The 17530-nt window shown below is 39.0% G+C and overlaps 1 protein-coding gene across 3 annotated transcripts in view; it reads right to left on the reverse strand.

Annotated features, from left to right (window-relative positions):
* Positions 1–3209: 3209 nt before the first annotated feature.
* LOC126995710 (remodeling and spacing factor 1-like) overlaps positions 3210–17530 on the reverse strand; it is a 30268-nt gene continuing 15947 nt past the window's right edge. For 2 of the 3 annotated variants that reach the window (XM_050855530.1, XM_050855529.1), the window contains exons 9-19: positions 16893–17101; positions 15993–16214; positions 15555–15707; positions 14444–14755; positions 13018–13172; positions 10433–10608; positions 10187–10316; positions 9700–9847; positions 9251–9385; positions 5463–5613; positions 3210–4891 (exon numbers count right to left, since the gene is read on the reverse strand). In XM_050855530.1, coding sequence (XP_050711487.1) covers positions 3621–4891; positions 5463–5613; positions 9251–9385; positions 9700–9847; positions 10187–10316; positions 10433–10608; positions 13018–13172; positions 14444–14755; positions 15555–15707; positions 15993–16214; positions 16893–17101 — 3062 coding nt within the window. In that variant the 3' untranslated portion in view covers positions 3210–3620. Of the gene's footprint in view, positions 4892–5462; positions 5614–6346; positions 6511–9250; positions 9386–9699; positions 9848–10186; positions 10317–10432; positions 10609–13017; positions 13173–14443; positions 14756–15554; positions 15708–15992; positions 16215–16892; positions 17102–17530 lie in introns of those variants that run through there. The other variant, XM_050855531.1, reaches the window with a different exon arrangement.

Consider the following 17530-nt stretch of genomic DNA (forward strand, 5'->3'; position numbering starts at 1 on the left):
ATGCAGTTAGCAAGTTCAGAAGAGCAGTCAGCGTGGAAATATCGATAGAAGATAGAAAGAGAGGCAACATTGCGGCGGAATTTAAGAGGTAGAAGACTATCAGTATGAGGAGGAGAGCTGATGAGACGAAGAGCCTTTGCCTCCACTCTGTCCAGAAGAGCTGTGTGAGTGGAGCCCCCCCACACATGAGATGCATACTCCATACTTACCTACATATCCTGAGTGAGCCGCTTTCACAGTCCAACACAGTGACTGTAATCGCCCGGCGAACCAAACTATTAATTCAATATTCTAGTTTTTCTACAATCCACAATTTGATCAAGTCTTCGATGCACAGATAGGCTACAGTACAAGAGATTTCCCGTATAGTTCCCTAAAAAATTAACACAAAATTAACACACAAAACACGTACGTTACACGAGGACTTTTCGAAGTCTTCGGTATTAGTTTGCATACGGTACCTGTCAAGTCTTACGTTTTTTGCGTGTCTTCATGCAAGCTCTTGATCAACTTCGAACCATGCAAGTTCTACAATATATATATATATATATATATATATATATATATATATATATATATATATATATATATATATATATATATATATATATATATATATATGTATAGGTAGGTAGGTTACAGGTACTGCATAATACTCTAGGCGCGGAGCTCGCTCTGGGAGCCCCGGACCATGGGTACAGCTCTGCCAAATTTCACGATCGGAGTAGGACAGCCGTCGGACTATATATATATATATATATATATATATATATATATATATATATATATATATATATATATATATATATATATATATATATATATATATATATATATATATATATATATATATATATATATATATATATATATATATATATATATATATATATATATATATATATATATATATATATATATATATATATATATATATATATATATATATATATATATATATATATATATATATATATATATATATATATATATATATATATATATATATATATATTCTGTGATTGCGCGTGGAGGTGAGGAAGTGATGGTGTCCTTGATCGCTGACAATTGTCACGTGTTTTCAAATTTATACAATTCATCATTATTATTTTAAAAAGTGAGGCCCAGGATGCTAAAATGATGGAGAAAAATGTGTAGAACATGGACAGACAGACAAAGGTTGAGATAGGCTTAGGACTGATAACAGATGAACCACCAATTTAAAGCAACAGGAATTGTGGAAATCAGGGCAGACAAAGGACTCATTTTGGTTCATCTAGCCAACAACTGCTTCTAATATACCGAAAAAATAGCATGGGTACTGCATAGGATACTTCTTTTGTTTCACATTTGTGAAGGTTTTAGTTACTGGTCGTACCAATTTACTGCGTAAACGGCTTGATTAAGTAGTTGTTCGGATTGTTCCCTATAGTTTTACCCTAGTTTTTTTTTCTTTTTTCTGCAGTGAACTGGCAATAGCTGAAGACGGTGAGCCTCTTCGAGGCAGGCTGACGGAAGATGATCCCTGATTCCTTAAAACCAAACTGCTGGACGTGAGACCCTATAGTAGTAGCTTTTATACCCAGCAGCGAAGTGCCTTTAATTATAATTCCGGTGTCGATCGAGCTAGGTCACTCCGGCCGTAGCAAGTGGAGCAAAGCATATCCGGAGTAGGCTACTAGACGAGGCCAGCACTGATTACAGTTCCTTTGCATGTGAAATTCATGTTAACTTGCTCGCTGAGCACTGGGCTGAGAGCATCATGGCGATCGATCGACTTGTGCGTTAAGCTGGAACTAAACACGAGCTAATGACCACTAAAATCGATGTTTCCTTCACGAAAAGTAAATAATGTCACAGTACTTACAACATCTATCAGATGAAGTGAGGGAGGGCGTCAGGGCGAGTAAAATTAAGTTGCCGGGAGGAGACATCGGCAAGAAAGCGTTCACCGTCGGCGGAAACTCACTTCAAACTCCCGCGGCGCTGCAGAGCCTCGGGGTGCTTCGAGCTGGAAGAAGCCTATCGAATCATCTGTTCAAATAATTGTGGATTCGGAAAATGTGCCAATGATAGTTTTTCACTTGTTATTTGTGCATCTTTCTTTTAATTAATAGTGACAAATCTGATGTTCAGGGTTTCGGACAAGTTATGAACACTTTTGAAAGATAAAAGTTAATTGGCCATTGCGAATACAAAGAAATCCCACCCTCTCTCCTTTTTTTTGTAGTAGGCTACAGTGGGCAGTTTTCTCCACGAGTCTTGTTATTCTGGCTGTCTTTCAAACAGTGCCGTTGTGAATCACCAAATATTACACTGCTGCCCCAACACTTGTCACAAGCAACAGTATGGAGGAAACTCCCTGACAATATAAACCTTTACTGACAGCTACTATTAAAACTTTAAACCTGCGAAACAAGCCAATGAATTTAATAACTTATGTAACCGAAGTTATCCATGCAGACCTGATTACTCATTTCTCTTGCTTTCCAGCATCATTGTGGTCCCTGAAAACACACCGAAAGCAAGTCCATAATTTTGACAGATTTTTAAAAGGGCTAGAGGGCGTCATAGGTTAATGAGGTGGCGGGGGGGAGGGTGGCGAGCGAAGCAAGCATGCGCAGGTTTTTTTTTTTTTTTTAATATTTCATCATTCATTTCATTTCTAGGGGACCCGCAGAGGGCCACTCTCGGGTGGCATGATATGCGGAGGTTCTGTGGGGGATTCAAGGAGCCAGGACAGGATTAGGACAAGGGTAAAGATGAGGAAAAGTATTGGGATATAGTAAAGGGCCAGAATTAGGGAGATAAGATTGATGATACTATTCCTAAATGTGTCAAGAGTGGGACTATTAACTACATGAGATGGGAGATGATTCCACTCTTGGATGCTGCGGGGAAAGAATGAATATTTGAATATACAAGTGTTAGTCTGGTAAGTGTGATATTTAAGGTTGTGGCTGCCTCTAGTGGATTGTGTAGTTGTCGTGTGCAAATAAGTCTTTGTTTATGTCTACTAAATTGTTTGATCATAAAAATAGTAACTCAATAGTAGTAGCAAGTATGAAAATAAAGTGTGTGCAAACACAAGCAATACTGTAAAGCAGCAGTGGTTGTGTATAAAACACTGGAATAACACCAATGACAATCTGCAATACTATTACAAGAAATCACAACACAAAAGAGGTATATTGGATCAGAATACAGAGTACATTTATTTAAGTTTTATTATAGCTTTGTAACTTTGCACATTATTTTACAGAATCCTCAGAAGGAAATACAAAAAGCTTATGTACAGCACTACAACATATAAGAAAAAAATCATATCTAAAATATCTCTGCTTCCTAATAATTTATGTCAGGTATGTGATTGGTCTCAAATTCTTGACAGTAAGGTAACTGATTTGTGCTTCAACCCAAGAGAATTCGCATTTCTACCACAGATGAGACCTCAAAGATCAATTGTTGCACTATTTTGACTTGCTGCATACATACTATGTCAACATGTAACATGCGGCTCTGGTCAAGACCTTACAAAATGAGAATACAAAAATATTAGGGAGTAAATACAAGTTCATTGAACTGCCACTTTTCCCAGTCCAACCCACTGTTGCTTTTTATCACTCAATGTCATCATCACGTTGGCTTGAGAAGTAGGACATGAGGCCACTGCTGAACTCCCCGGGACCTTTGCCCGAAGGATGCGTTTCCTCTTTACTGTCTTCACTGGGCGAATGATGTGCAGGGGAGCCCTGTGAGCTCTGGTGCAAGCTGAGAGGACTTGGCCCTGGAGAGCCTGCGTAGGGGAGTGGTTCTAGCCCTGGGTAACCAGGTTTCATGATGAGGTGAGGATGTCCTGGGTGGCTAGGGGAGCCATGCCCCGGGAGGCTACCTGGGGCTGCTCTGTACAAGTCATGAGGGGGGCCCCGTAAAACTCCTGGGTGTGATGGAATTCCTCTGGAGGGATATGGCCCTTGACCAGGTACACTTGTAAGGGGTGGGGGACCATAATTTGGAGGCATACGGGGTAATGTGTGTCCTGGTGGGAGATGGGCAGGGTGACGAGAGGGTGTGTGGGGGCTTGGAGAGTGCCTTCCAGGGGGTGCATAGCCAGGAAAGGCCGGGTGGGCAGGGAAATGTTCTGGTGGGGGTCTGTAAGGGGCATACACTTGAGATAATGTAGATGTGGTAGGAGGAGGGCCACTAGGTGGAATATTGCTCGGGGCTGAGCTGCATGGGGGTAGACCTGGTCCACCCTGAGTCATGGGAAGTGGAGATGATCGATAAGGTGGTGGTGGTGAAGCAGTGACAGGAGCAGCAGGGAGACCAGGGCGAGGAGGAGTGGCTGCCCCAGGGGCACCTCCAGACCTTGGAGGGGTACTAGGAGTTCCTCCAACTCCTGACAGGTGAGGTGACCATTTGCCAACTGGTTGATGGATTGGGCTACTGTTTCCTACATTACTTACTGGAGTAATTGACAGACCTTTGGTAGGTGCTGCAGGTGCTGGCGTGGTTGGTGGGGTGCCAGCGGCTGGCTCTGGAGTATTATGTGAGGGTGAATCAGCTGAAACAATGTGTGCTGGGGCAGGTGGTGTGGGCACTGCTCTGACTGGAGAAGATATGGCTGCAGACAGTATGGGTGTAACCTGAACAGCAGGGGCGGTTGTAACTACAGTCTGTGTATTAGTAGGAATTACAGGTGCAACAGTGTTAATCTTTGCAGGAAGTAATGTTACAGTTGTTGAAGCAGGGAGGGACTGTACAGGATTAATTATTGGGGGTTTAGTGGTTTCTAAGGCAGCCACTTTAATAATGGAAGGTTTGCCAAGGAGCTCTTCCCCCTTCTTTGGGCGTCCTCGTTTTTTCTTGCCTTTATCATGTTTGTCTTCGTCTGAAAAGAAGTTATTTTGTCAGTCTGTAGCTTCACTATGCATTTGTTTGTGTCTTTGAATGACACAATACCTACATAACAGAAATTTTACACTTGGGGAAATACAATGAAATGTGGAACAAAACCTTACATATAAATACTAGAGGATGACTTATAACATATTTACCTTAACTTACTGCAATGAAGGAAATCAACGACACAAATTACTTTAAACATGAAGAAAGTTGACAATGTCTCCTACAAAAACATCGACTGATTTACTTTCACTTGCTGCTTTGGTAAAGTATTAGAATTTCTTTTTAAGGGAAAGGTAAGGATTCATGGATATCTATAATTTTACTGTTACTGCAGATAGGCACAGTTATATGTGGGTTTATTCAGTCCTTGTATTACTTTCCATTATCAAAATAATTTTGCCTGATGAAATAAGAATATTCAATGCCAGAATTCACAGTATGCCAAAAACATGCAAAAGAGCAAGTAACTTGAGGCAGACTTTTTGCAAAGCATGTAAATTTACCTTACCAATAACATACATAAATTTGAGAATGAATGAAAAAGACAAGTTTACCTTCTTCTTCACCCTTCATAACTTTGCCTCGTCCAAGTCCTCCACTAACACCTCGGCGCTTCATCCTCTCATCATCAGAAGCTTCATACTCGCTGCTTTCAGTTGGCACTCGCTCACCCTTCATAACTTTCCCTCTCCACTTCTTCTTTGGCTGTGTAAGCAATAGGTAACTTTTCATTATATATTTTCCTACAATGGCTCTACATTCATATTCCCATACAAAACTTCAACTAAGGAGGCCCTTCTCTGAATTTACTAAAAGAACAGACTCTAATTATATTTGAGATGTACAGTCAACTGAAGAAATGATGTCACAGTTCTCAGAAACTCTTGTCCAAAATATGCATCTGGTAGCAACTTGTCACCAAGGAAGCCTTATTTTTTTTTTTTTTTTTTTTTTTTAAGTTATGGAAACCTTGTATCTGCTTCCTCATCACTTTATCAGGTGTTACTCAGCATTTCTGCTTCCTCTACCATGAACACAACTGCAACAGCAGTAAAATAATAATAATTAAAATAATAATAATAATAATAATAATAATAATAATAATAATAATAATAATGACAATAATAATAATAATATAACAGAAACAGCCACCATAAACAATGTCAATGCTTGGCACACTGGAATGAAGTGTCAGTCATGGCACACCACTTTTATCTTTACTTGACGGAATTCAGCATTCATCAGTCAAAACAGTCACCCCCTACTGATGTTGCTCATTTTCCCTAATGCACCCTCTGGCTTTATATAGAAGTCATGTGGTCTTCTTATGTTCAGGGACTTAGCCCTCTGATACCTATTATATCATGCTGTTCAATCATGTCACACCACAAGGAAATAGTTAATTACATCCTTTACTTGTGCCCTACTCTCTCAGTACCAATGTATATTTGTGGGCATCCTTATGCTTGAAGAATGAGTTGGTAATCTATAAATTTCTCTCCCGGCACAGCTATTTCACTCTTGACCCAATGTCAATCATCCTGGGAGCTCCCCAATTCCCCATGATGCTGTCCACTGGGCCCTCTTCAATTTTCCCCAATGCTGAGAAAAAATAACTTAAGATGTTGAACTTGCAGTGAAAATAAAAGTTAGGAAAACTAAAAAAAGAAAGAAAATAATGGTGGTCAATCAGTGTTAAACGAGGCTTGGTTTATGCAAAGGAATATACCTTGTTTGTGCCAAAACTGTGGTCTTTACAGAGTTACTAGGTGTTTTGCCAGTGACTGTTAAGACAGAAGATGTGGAAGTGACACTAACAGGACTCAAACAAGCCTTGGGCTATGACAAAGCCCAGGCATGCAGTGACTTACTGGCAGGTAACTTACCATAGTTTACAGATGAACAAAACCCTCTAACACAAAGCCTTTTCTAATAATAATAAAAAAAATAAAAAAATAAAAAAAAAGTACAGATTCTACCCAATTCTACTGCCTCAGAAACATGTGTTTTGGCTAGGAAGAGAAGGCGAGTTTTAGAGATGGATGGATGATGAAGACTGATAATGTTGCAGAAATTGATGAAGAAAAAATTGGAAGAGCTATCAAGATACCTTTTTAGGTCTTCATCAAAAGTAGGGTCTGACCTGGGGACATTTATGGCCACATCATTTTAAATTCTGCTTGCCCCTTCATCATGAGATACATTTTGCCTACCATTTCTTTTTTGAAGGTATATATAATTGATTTTAATTGGGGGAAAAAGTCACACAAGAGCCTAGTCAACTTTCCTGAAAATTGAAGATGTTGAATATGTTCTAACAATGAGATGTGCTGAAAGTGGAGATGGAAATTCCCCTCTGAAGAAACAAGTTAGTGACTATATCCTGACAAACAAGCAATACATAATGAAAAATGTGTCTTTGACAAAGTAGATGTTAGTAAAGTCCATGCACTTGAACTGGATTTCTAGTTTCTGGCTTAGTAGGTAAGCGCGCTGTTGATGGGCTGCTGGAGGGCGGGACGTGTGACGTCCCATCGCCCAACACACTAGACTATCTTTGAAAAATATTCATATTTCTCTACTTAGCTCATCTGTTAAATAAGATACATAAATTTTGTTGACACCATTGGATTAAGCAGTAATTGTACAATTATAGCACAAGTATAGCTCAATGGGTAAAGAAATGTTAATAGCACAAAAACTGTGCTAGATCAGCATTCCATGACCCTTCAACAACCCCCCAACAATTTATATTATGCAACTAGGGGTCTAAAATGGAAAATGCTGAAAAGTAAAGATGGTGCCACTAAAACACTTTCCTGCGCCACAACGGGCACGACGCCGATAAAAAGTAAAGTAATTATGGTGACTGGAAATCAGAGAATAACATTAAATGTTTATACATCTTTTTACTTATTATTGGTATTTGCAACCAGTATGGAACCAATTTTAAAATAAAATGTTTGTTTTCTGCATAGAATTCTCCTGAAGACGATGGTGTTTTCAGATTTTAGGTAGAGTGTAATATCAGAGGAGACAAGGTGGGACATGTAAGAAGTTGTAAACACATGCAATGTTACTCTCTGACTTCTCCTCACCATAATTACTGTATTACTTTACCCTATCAAGTTCTAAAATACACATTAAGAGTAGTACAATCACTGCTCAATCCAATCATGTCAACAAAATTTGCCTACCATGTGTAAGAGATAAACCAAGTACAGAAAAATTAATATTTTCTGAAACTACTTCATTGTGTTGGGCAAGGGAGACGTCAGACACCCCACCCGCCAACTGCCAATAAGCGGCATCCTCACATACTCAGCCAGGGATCCAGCCACTGCTGGTAGGGAACCAGCTTTAGTGAATGGACTAAAGTGACCATAGAATTGTTAGATGTCAAATCAAGATAAACCTGAGAGGAAAAAAATAACAGATAAGAAAGACACTCACAAACTAAATAAATCTACATGAGAGAAAATCTGAGTTTCTGGTCAGCATCCATAAACAGAAATGTTGCCTGTGACAAATAAGAAAATCATAACATTGCAGAAATTTACAAAACAAATAAAATAAAATCACTGTAACCTGTCAAACTGTCTTCAGAAACTAAACTACTAATGCAGAAATGTAGAAACATGAAAGTATAATTAACTTGAGAAAAAATGGTAGCTAAAAAAAAAAACAAAAAAAAAAAAAAAGGTCACCTACACTGAACTGAGAGGCTCTCTACCATGGTACTCAAAACAAAGGATTTTCAATCAATGCTTTCTCCCCATCATGACATGTGGATCAGAGACATCAATACTGACCTTGTCTATTGAAAGGAAATAGAGAAGTGCCAAAAGAAGTATGCAGAAATCAATACTGGGAATCACTATAGTGGATAAGAAAACTGTTAATAGACAAGAGAACACACAGAAGTTGACAACATATTAAAGGCACTTAAAAACAAGAAATGGCAATGGTCAGGCCACAAATGTAAGAGACAGGAAAGCAGATGGACAAAAAGAGAAAGAAAATGGGAAATAAATGTTAGAAAAAGACAAACAAGAAGGCCATTCACCAGATGGTGTGATGAAGCTTAAGGAAAGTTTACATTAAAATAGAGAACTAGAGGCGCATGATGGATAGTGGATACTAATGATAATGCTTGGGAGGTTTATGTCTTGTGATGGAATGATAACTAGAGGCACTAGATGCATATGAACGAAACAATTGTGAGAAGCAATGTCTGCAGTGAGATGATACAGTGTCATGGAAAATACTAGTGTTGTTTATGACAAGCTGCAAAACAATTTTCACATAAAAAGTAAATATGATAAATAGCAGTATCTCCTACCTCCTCCTCCTCTGTTTCATCAGACATCATGAGAGCATCGTAATAGTTGACTTGTCTTCCACGCGTTACCCTGCGTTGTGCCACTTCCTCTTCACCATCCTCTGGCTTAGCTTTTGGAGGTTTTGCATATTTAATCTGTGATGAAAATGAGTATGATTAGTCAAAATAAATAAATAAATAAATAAATGTTTGTCATCTGAATTTGGCAACTTCAAAACACATGACACTTCAGATTAGTGACCAGATAGATTAGTCATTGATAAGAATGACTTCTAGTTACTGTCACTTTGAATGATGCTAATATTACATGCTTTACTGCAGTAGATAACATTTAATCACTTGATGCTTAATTTGAAGAATCAATTCCTGTTTCTTCAGAATTGGGATAATGGTGTAAATATTTATAAAACTAAACATATAAAAAAAGCTGGCTTCAGCTCCTAACTTACTCTTGGCTTAGAGGGCTTCTTATTTTCTTCACCATCTCCATCTGTCTGTTTCTTGGGCTTGGGTTTGGCCTTAGACACTTTCTTTCCACCTCTACCTTTGATGCCCTTTTTTCCTTTTAGTTTTGAAGGTGGTTTCTTTCTTCGTCTCCTGAAATACAATAGGATGGATGAGATAAAATAAATATTTGGAAGATCCTTGCATGCAGCTATTGTTGCATGCAGTTACTGTTGGGTTTAAAGAGGCACAACTTACACAGTAATGATTTCCTTGAAGTAGGTGTCCAAGGATCATGAAAATCAATACATATAAGAGTACAGTTAAGGCAAAGGAGATTTACAAACTGTCACATGTATCTTGTCTTCCAATCATATTATGTCTTGGAATACCTCCCCAAGTATACTGAAAAGCAGCTAAATTTTCCTAAATGAACAACTGTTATCTTAATTTTTTAACAAATACATGTCAAGAAAAAACTGCATGACTTACACTTTTTTCTTCTTTTGGAAACTTCCATCACTGTCTGAACTTTCTTCTTCCTCTTCACTTGAGCTGTGTCTTCGCTTTTTCTTCTTTTTGTTCTTCTGTTTTTTATAAATTCGTTCCTCATTATCACTGTCTGCAAGTCAGAAAACAAAATTTGATCCTGTTACCATATATTGCAAAAAATAAATAAATGAATGAATGTCAGCTTGCATATTTGGCCAAGTAACCAAAGTAAGTACATAAACGTACCTTCATCTCCAGGGCGGCTTCTTCTGTTACGTGCTGATCGTCTCAATGGTAAATTCTCATAGCGACTGCTTCGTCGACGTTTCATATCTACCACGTCAGAGTCGTCACTCTCCAGTTCAGTGGAGATGGAGGAGGAAGAGTCCAGGGATTCCTCTGTTTCATCATCTTCATCTTCACTGTTGAAGGAAATGACACTTTGTAAAATAGTAAATAAAACACTGAATATAAGATTCGTTTATATACGCCTCTCTTGCAAACGTACAGGCATGTTCAGGGGGTGTTTTTTGCTGTGAGTGCGACTGGCACTCGCAGTGAGCTTTTAGCACCACCAGCAAGTGACGCTAGTGCTCGCTCTTTTAACCTCTGTGTCTCAAAAACTATTCATCACAGCTAAATAAACAAAAACACCATTAGAAAGAGGAGGCCAAGATCTATAAGATTCAGTAATGTAAGTCTCTCCTGTGAACGTACAGGCACGTTCAAGGGTGTTGCCTATGAAGATGTCCATTTATATGTGCGCGACGGTCAGCCGTAAGGCAACAACTGAGTAGATTTCTTGATGATGGGGTGCTGGCAGGGCAGTATTGCCAACTGCAAAATTTACAACTATTTGGTAAAAATATCAGTCATGTGACAGGTTAAGCTATGCCAAAATGCCGCTAAATTGGTCAACAACAACAACTGGTTGCTCATCCGCAGATTTTCCACACTAGGCTGATATGATTTTCCACAAAATTTTGTGGAAAACCCATCAAATTGGCAATGCTGTGGGGTGAGAAATAATGTTGGAACACTTTCATACGCGGGAAATTTTAGTGCGACTGGAGCTTGCAGCGAGCGTTTAGCACCACCGGCAAGTTACGCTAGTGCTCGCTGCGAGCGTTTAGCAAGGAAAGGGTTAAGAGACACAAAGGTATAACTATTGTTCTGATACTTAACCATGTAGGCAAAAGGACCATGCATTTTCATCATGTAATTTCCTCTTATATTACATTACTCTTTTTGCTTTAGAGTATATTCAAATATTAATTCAAACCATGATTTCAACGAAGACACAGGGGTACTCTTGTCCTCGACTATCAAAATTGTTCCAGTATGTATTTCAAGCTCCAATTGGAGCATTCACAAACTCCCAAATTGCCAGTGATCACAGGGTACTTCAATGTAGGATCAAGTATACAACCCTGGAAGCTTTGTAGGCACACACATTCAAAAATCCCTCTTGAGATACATCTTGATACACCATACTTATATTCTACAAAAAACTCATCCAAAGTGTTTATGCTAACAGTGTTCATGTGATTTAGTGATACACTCAACAAAACAGTTGTTGCAATCTAAACACTTGCAATTAATCTCAGAGCATTATCACATTTATTTTTAATTTGCTGTTGTATATTTAGTTTCAAAGATTTTCCCAATAGTTTCCATGGAGACTGTTTTATCTGACAAATTATGAAAAAATCTAGTAAAAACTATCTATGGTAAAGGAATATTCTGAGGGTGAGGGGCAAAACCATGCTGTGACAAAAACTAATTCAAACTAATTCACACAATTTCTACTAGCTGAGGTTTGTAGCATCCTGAACAGGGTACAGGTAACTCTCGACTTACGCGAGTTTGGTTTACGCGTTTTTAAAATAACACGGGGTCCAAAATCCAAATAAATGTTTAATTTACACTTTTTCCACTTATACGCGATATTTTATGGAGTGGCCACCATATGTCTCACGCAACTGGACTCACACAGCCACACAGCTGAGCTCAGTTCTTCCCGTGCGCCACTTGAACAACAATACAGTACCCACGCTGCCACGCTACTCAACAACCGGTACCAGTACCGGTAATAACGGTACCAGCTATACAGTATGGTACCGGTACCAGACTGCTCGGTACCGATAGCAATACTAGCCAGTCGCTCATGGTGTCCCTCATTTCTTCCTCACAAGAGTGAGGCTGAGACTGAGTGCCTGAGTGGATATTTCGGTGATATAGATATTCTCTCTCTCTCTCTCTCTCTCTCTCTCTCTCTCTCTCTCTCTCTCTCTCTCTCTCTCTCTCTCTCTCTCTCTCTCTCTCTCTCTCTCCACTAAATGAAGTGAATATTTATTTTTCAACAGAAACCTAGCTCTTGTTTGATTTACATTGTTTTTGATTCACGCGACCTCTTCATGGACACATTACTCGCGTAAATTGAGAGTTACCTGTACTTCCCTCAACTGGAGGGAGCCCTTTAGTTTGGATACTGTCCATTATCAATGGAAAATGTCTCCATAATGAATTAGTGCCATGTGCCATGGGAGCACAGGGCAGTCCTGAACCCACACTTGGTCTTGGTCTTGATTTGGGAGGTGGTCATACATGTGTTGTTTACATGTCAAAATCGTTGTTTATTTCATATATGCCAAAATTTCTAACATTTTTTTGTTAATTGTCTAACAACATTTGTCTCAGAGATTATACATCCCAACACAGATTATGGGCACGGTATTGCCTTATGGATGGCTTTTGTTCTTCGTCTCTACATCTCTTAATGCAGGCAGGCATCAGACCCTTGAACAGATAACCAATACAGAACAACTCACCTGGAGTTCATAAAATCTTCATCACTGGCATCATCGTCATCCTCAGCATCTAAGTCAGTAAGCCTTCGCCTCTTCTTGACTGATATGTTCAACATCTGCTGCCGCTGTCTTCTTGATATTTTAATATCTTCCTCTGAATCAGAGTCCCCTTGATCCTGCAGGAGTAATGAAGTATCTTTGAACTTGTGCCTTCATAATTTATCACTAATTTATTGTTGGTGACATTTTCTAATCAATTATGATTCATGTTAATAATTTCAATATTATTATGCAAAATAGTTACATTATCATACATAAACAATAGTTTTACCCACTAGGCATCCTCTCTTTGTTTAGCAAGGAACAAGCTAATAGTACAGTAAAACCCTGACTATTGAGAAACCCAAATATCTGGCAAAACTTTGATCAGTCAGACTGAAAAAGTTGCAAGAAAAATTGTTAATAAATTGTTGTCAGATGGGTGTGAGATTTGAAATACCCATGTTACACTTCCTCCACCTCCAAAGAAGGCCTGTCCTGTGTACAGCAAAGCCAATAGCCACGCAGCATTGTGTAACGTTGTTGTTGGTCCATTAGTGGACTGGGATTGCCTTTGTGATGGCAGCAGCAGTGGCACTGGCAACTTTTGCCTAAATGGTGGCATTGGCAAGGCACCCAAGCCGAGACCAAGACCGAGCCGTACTGAGGTGTTAACCGGAGGAGGATGTGCGGTCAGCTGGACAGTGTAAACAAAGGGGTCACCATACTTGATGAGTGTGGCCAATGTCACATCTGCCACATCTTCTTACATTTTGTGTTGTGTTCAGCTATGATTGCTGTTGCCAGTAAAGGGTCACCTGTAAGAGCAGCTGAGTCTGTTAAGGGAATATTGACGGAGCTGTTTGTGAGAAGCCATCATTGTTGTACTCAGCTGATCCACTGTTCCATTGGACTCACCATCCCACCTGCAGGAGTTGTATGGCTAATGAGTCAACTGTACATAGGGCTGCCCTGCATCCATAAAAACATGAGAACGTAAGGAGTCTGCAAGAGGCCAGTTGGGCTATGCAAGGCAGCTCCTGTACTCTTAACCCCAGTGTCATTTTGGCAAGACTTGTTGGCACCATTGCTGTTGATATTGCAGGGGCAGTCCCACGCCCACTACTGGACTGCTGGTGGCAATGCATAGCGTTGCATGGCTAACAGGTCAAACAACATCCATTAATCACATACATACTTACAGTCAGGAGATGCATTTCTAAGCGTATAGTACATGTGTATACATGTTTGGCTGAATGAAATTTACTGGGGAACTTTGGGAATATACCCAAAGTATCAGGATTTCTGCTTATCCAGCACCTCTGAATCCCTGCAGCTGCCAGTTACAAGGGGTTTTGCTGTATCATGAAAATAAGTTTTATACAAATCAAGAAAACATTACTCATACCTCTTCACTGACTTTGTAGTTGGCATCATCACCACTGCCTTCCTCTGTTGGTTTGGGCTTCTTTCTCTTAGGACTAACCCCCTCTTCATCCTCATCCTCATCCCCTTCTCTTTCCCTCTTCCCTTCACATTCTTCTCTTGTTGCTTGAGGAGTAAGGTCTTCTTTATTTTTATTCAATTCTTCAGGTTCTTCCTCCTCTTCAAAAGGATTTTCATTTTGCTCTGCCAACTCTTCCTCATTAGCCTGTATGATGTTTTCAATGTCTTTACCTCTACCAGCATTCCCTGCACCAGCTGCAGCCTCCATTTCATCCTGGAAAAAAAGATAAAACTACCTTCAGAATATGAATATATTTAACAGCAGCATCCTAACTGAAATAAATTAAAAATAGAACAATACAAATGAGCTCTGACTTAGCAGTTCAATATACATCAAACCCTTGCCAACAACAGGTTCTCCATCTAAAGCAGAGGTTCCTAACCCTGGGGCTGACTCCAAGTGGGTCACCAAGCATTAAATTTTTGCAATATAAAAATCTCATATAAATTCAATCCCTGAATATGAGGTATTGTGCATATGTGTGATCAAACCAGTTACAGGGTTGCAGTCATGCCTTGCATGACATGGTGCAGTGGTTAGCATGCCTAGCTACGAAAATGCAGGCCTGGCATATGGCTTCTTTTTGCTTTCGCTCTTGCTCTTAAGGTGTACAAGGGAGCTGTAGTCTGATGATGGCCAATGTGACAGGGATGAGCACCGAGGCCACATGCAGCTTTAGAGCATGTCCCCAACTTCACCTTACCTCTACCCTGACACCAATTCCAGTACTGCAGGGCTTTGACTAGTGTATGCATAATCACTTGATTGGCTGCCCACCTTAAATGATACCCCATCACAAAACTGCCAAAACTACTGATATACCAGTCCAGATAATAAAGTTAACAATAAAACTTTTACTAAATGAAGGGAAACCTGTCCTGATATGACAAAACTAATTTACAGTGAAGGAATGTATAATAGCAAAAAATAACAATGGACAAGACTTACATTTTATTCTTAAAATAATCCTTATAACAAGGACATGCCAAGTAATCTAGTTGTTAAGACTCACCCGTATTGCTTCATTGATCATTTCATCAAAGTTTTCGACCTGCTCTTTCAGAGTGCGTGAACTGCGAGCTCTTAAGGTGTACAAGGGAGCTGTAGAGTCTGATGATGACTGACTTGAGGAATCACTGCTGTCATCACTGTCACTATCAGAGCCCTGGGAGAAAAAAAATAAATGCACATCATGACATGTGACATACCAAACATATAAAGCAAATGAACTATCATAAACAAATTACTTTTCTAGTCTCAGACACCTCCATTTATTTCACATCAAGCAATATGTTTCAATATGTCAAGCGTTGACTTTGGGTTTGTGGCAAATGCTGTGGCTTGAGGTAGTACCAAGAGTTTCAATATCAAAATATTAACATCTTATATGCAACTCACTCAAAAATAAATCATTTCCATAACCATTAAGATATAAAAACTGACTACATACATCACTGTCAGAGTCAGAATCCGACTCTTCATCGTCATCATCGTCAAATTCTTCTCCTTCACCTCGATGCTTCTTTTTCTTTTTCTTCCCATCACTTATTACATTTGAAAGGGAAACATTGACATATGCAAGCCTCTGTCGCCGCAGCTCCTCATTCTGTGCTCTCTTCTGGCACTCGTCAAATTCCTGCAGTAGGGCTCGTAGCTTGTTCACAAGTTGTACCTGTTGGTAAAGTAAAAATGTCTTACACTACAATTACTACAAGCAAAAGGTTGATCTAATGAAATGGTGATATAATAAAAGTAATTCTAATCAGATTAATCTGAGTAATAAAACCTTGGCTGTCCAGTTTACCTAGACCTCAGTCTGGATAAATGGGTAAAATCTCTGTAACCAATATTTCAAGCAGCCTCCATATTAAATTACAGTGAAACCTCAGTCTTCGAACTTAATTTGTTCCTAAATGTTGTTCTTAAATTGATTTGTCTGTAAAGTGTAAACCAAAACTAATTTTCCCATACAACATAATGTAAAATGAATTAATCCATTCCTGACCCCCAAATGAAAGCTATTTAACAAGTGCCAGGGATGTTCTTTATCAAATCCTCATGCAAATGCCATGCCTCAGAAACAGTATCACTGGCCAACTGCTTTCATTTATCCAGATCAATGGCTGTTACCATTTAGCTTGTTCGTGAACCAATATTTCATTAAAAAACTAGTGCAATTTTCGGTCAAAAAATATGTTCAGGAACCGATTTGTTCGAAAAGAGAACTGTTAAATAACCGAGGTCTGTTTGTACTTTCATAATCTATATGTGCTAGGACATTTGGAGTCAGCCAATTCAGAAATTTAAGAGAAACAATGTGAAATTGAAACTTGAAACTGTGAGATCTTACATGTTCACAAGTTGGGCAGATCCAGTCTCCCTCTGGTACACTGAGGAGGGGGGGTCTCAGACAAGACAAGTGCCAGCCAGCATCACAGTTGTCACACAATAAGATAGTCTCAGGATGGTCATCATGGCCACATTTAGTGCACTGAGTCTCATCCTCATCTTCCTCCTCTTCTTCAGCACCTTCCTCTTCAACCTCACTCTCACTAGTTACTGAAATGAATAGGTAAAAAATTATGGTCTAAAAGAGCTTGGAATTGTAACTTTACAAACAGATTTCCCATATCTCAATTTTACTAAAACATCACTTTTAGTAACTTGCATAGTTAACTCAAAGTGGGGACCTGTCAACTAAAGACACTTTCTATTCATTAATTTGTTACAGGTCTTCTGGATCTCTCATACACCTCATTCCTAACATTCTCAATCCTACAGCTTTTTCTAACCATGGTATTTCCACTTTTTTCCATTAACTTTTTTGATAGTCCATGCTTTAAGGTTTTACATCCACAAAGCAAAGTTTACTCCAAGTCCACTTCATTGACTCCATATTCTTTCATAATTGTAAACAATTTTCATACGGGCAAATCAATGATAAAAATTCTGGCATGCTGTTTACTTTTCATCAGCAACCCCATTTTC

Source organism: Eriocheir sinensis, chromosome 8, assembly GCF_024679095.1.
Source record: "Eriocheir sinensis breed Jianghai 21 chromosome 8, ASM2467909v1, whole genome shotgun sequence".
Taxonomy (NCBI): domain Eukaryota; kingdom Metazoa; phylum Arthropoda; class Malacostraca; order Decapoda; family Varunidae; genus Eriocheir; species Eriocheir sinensis.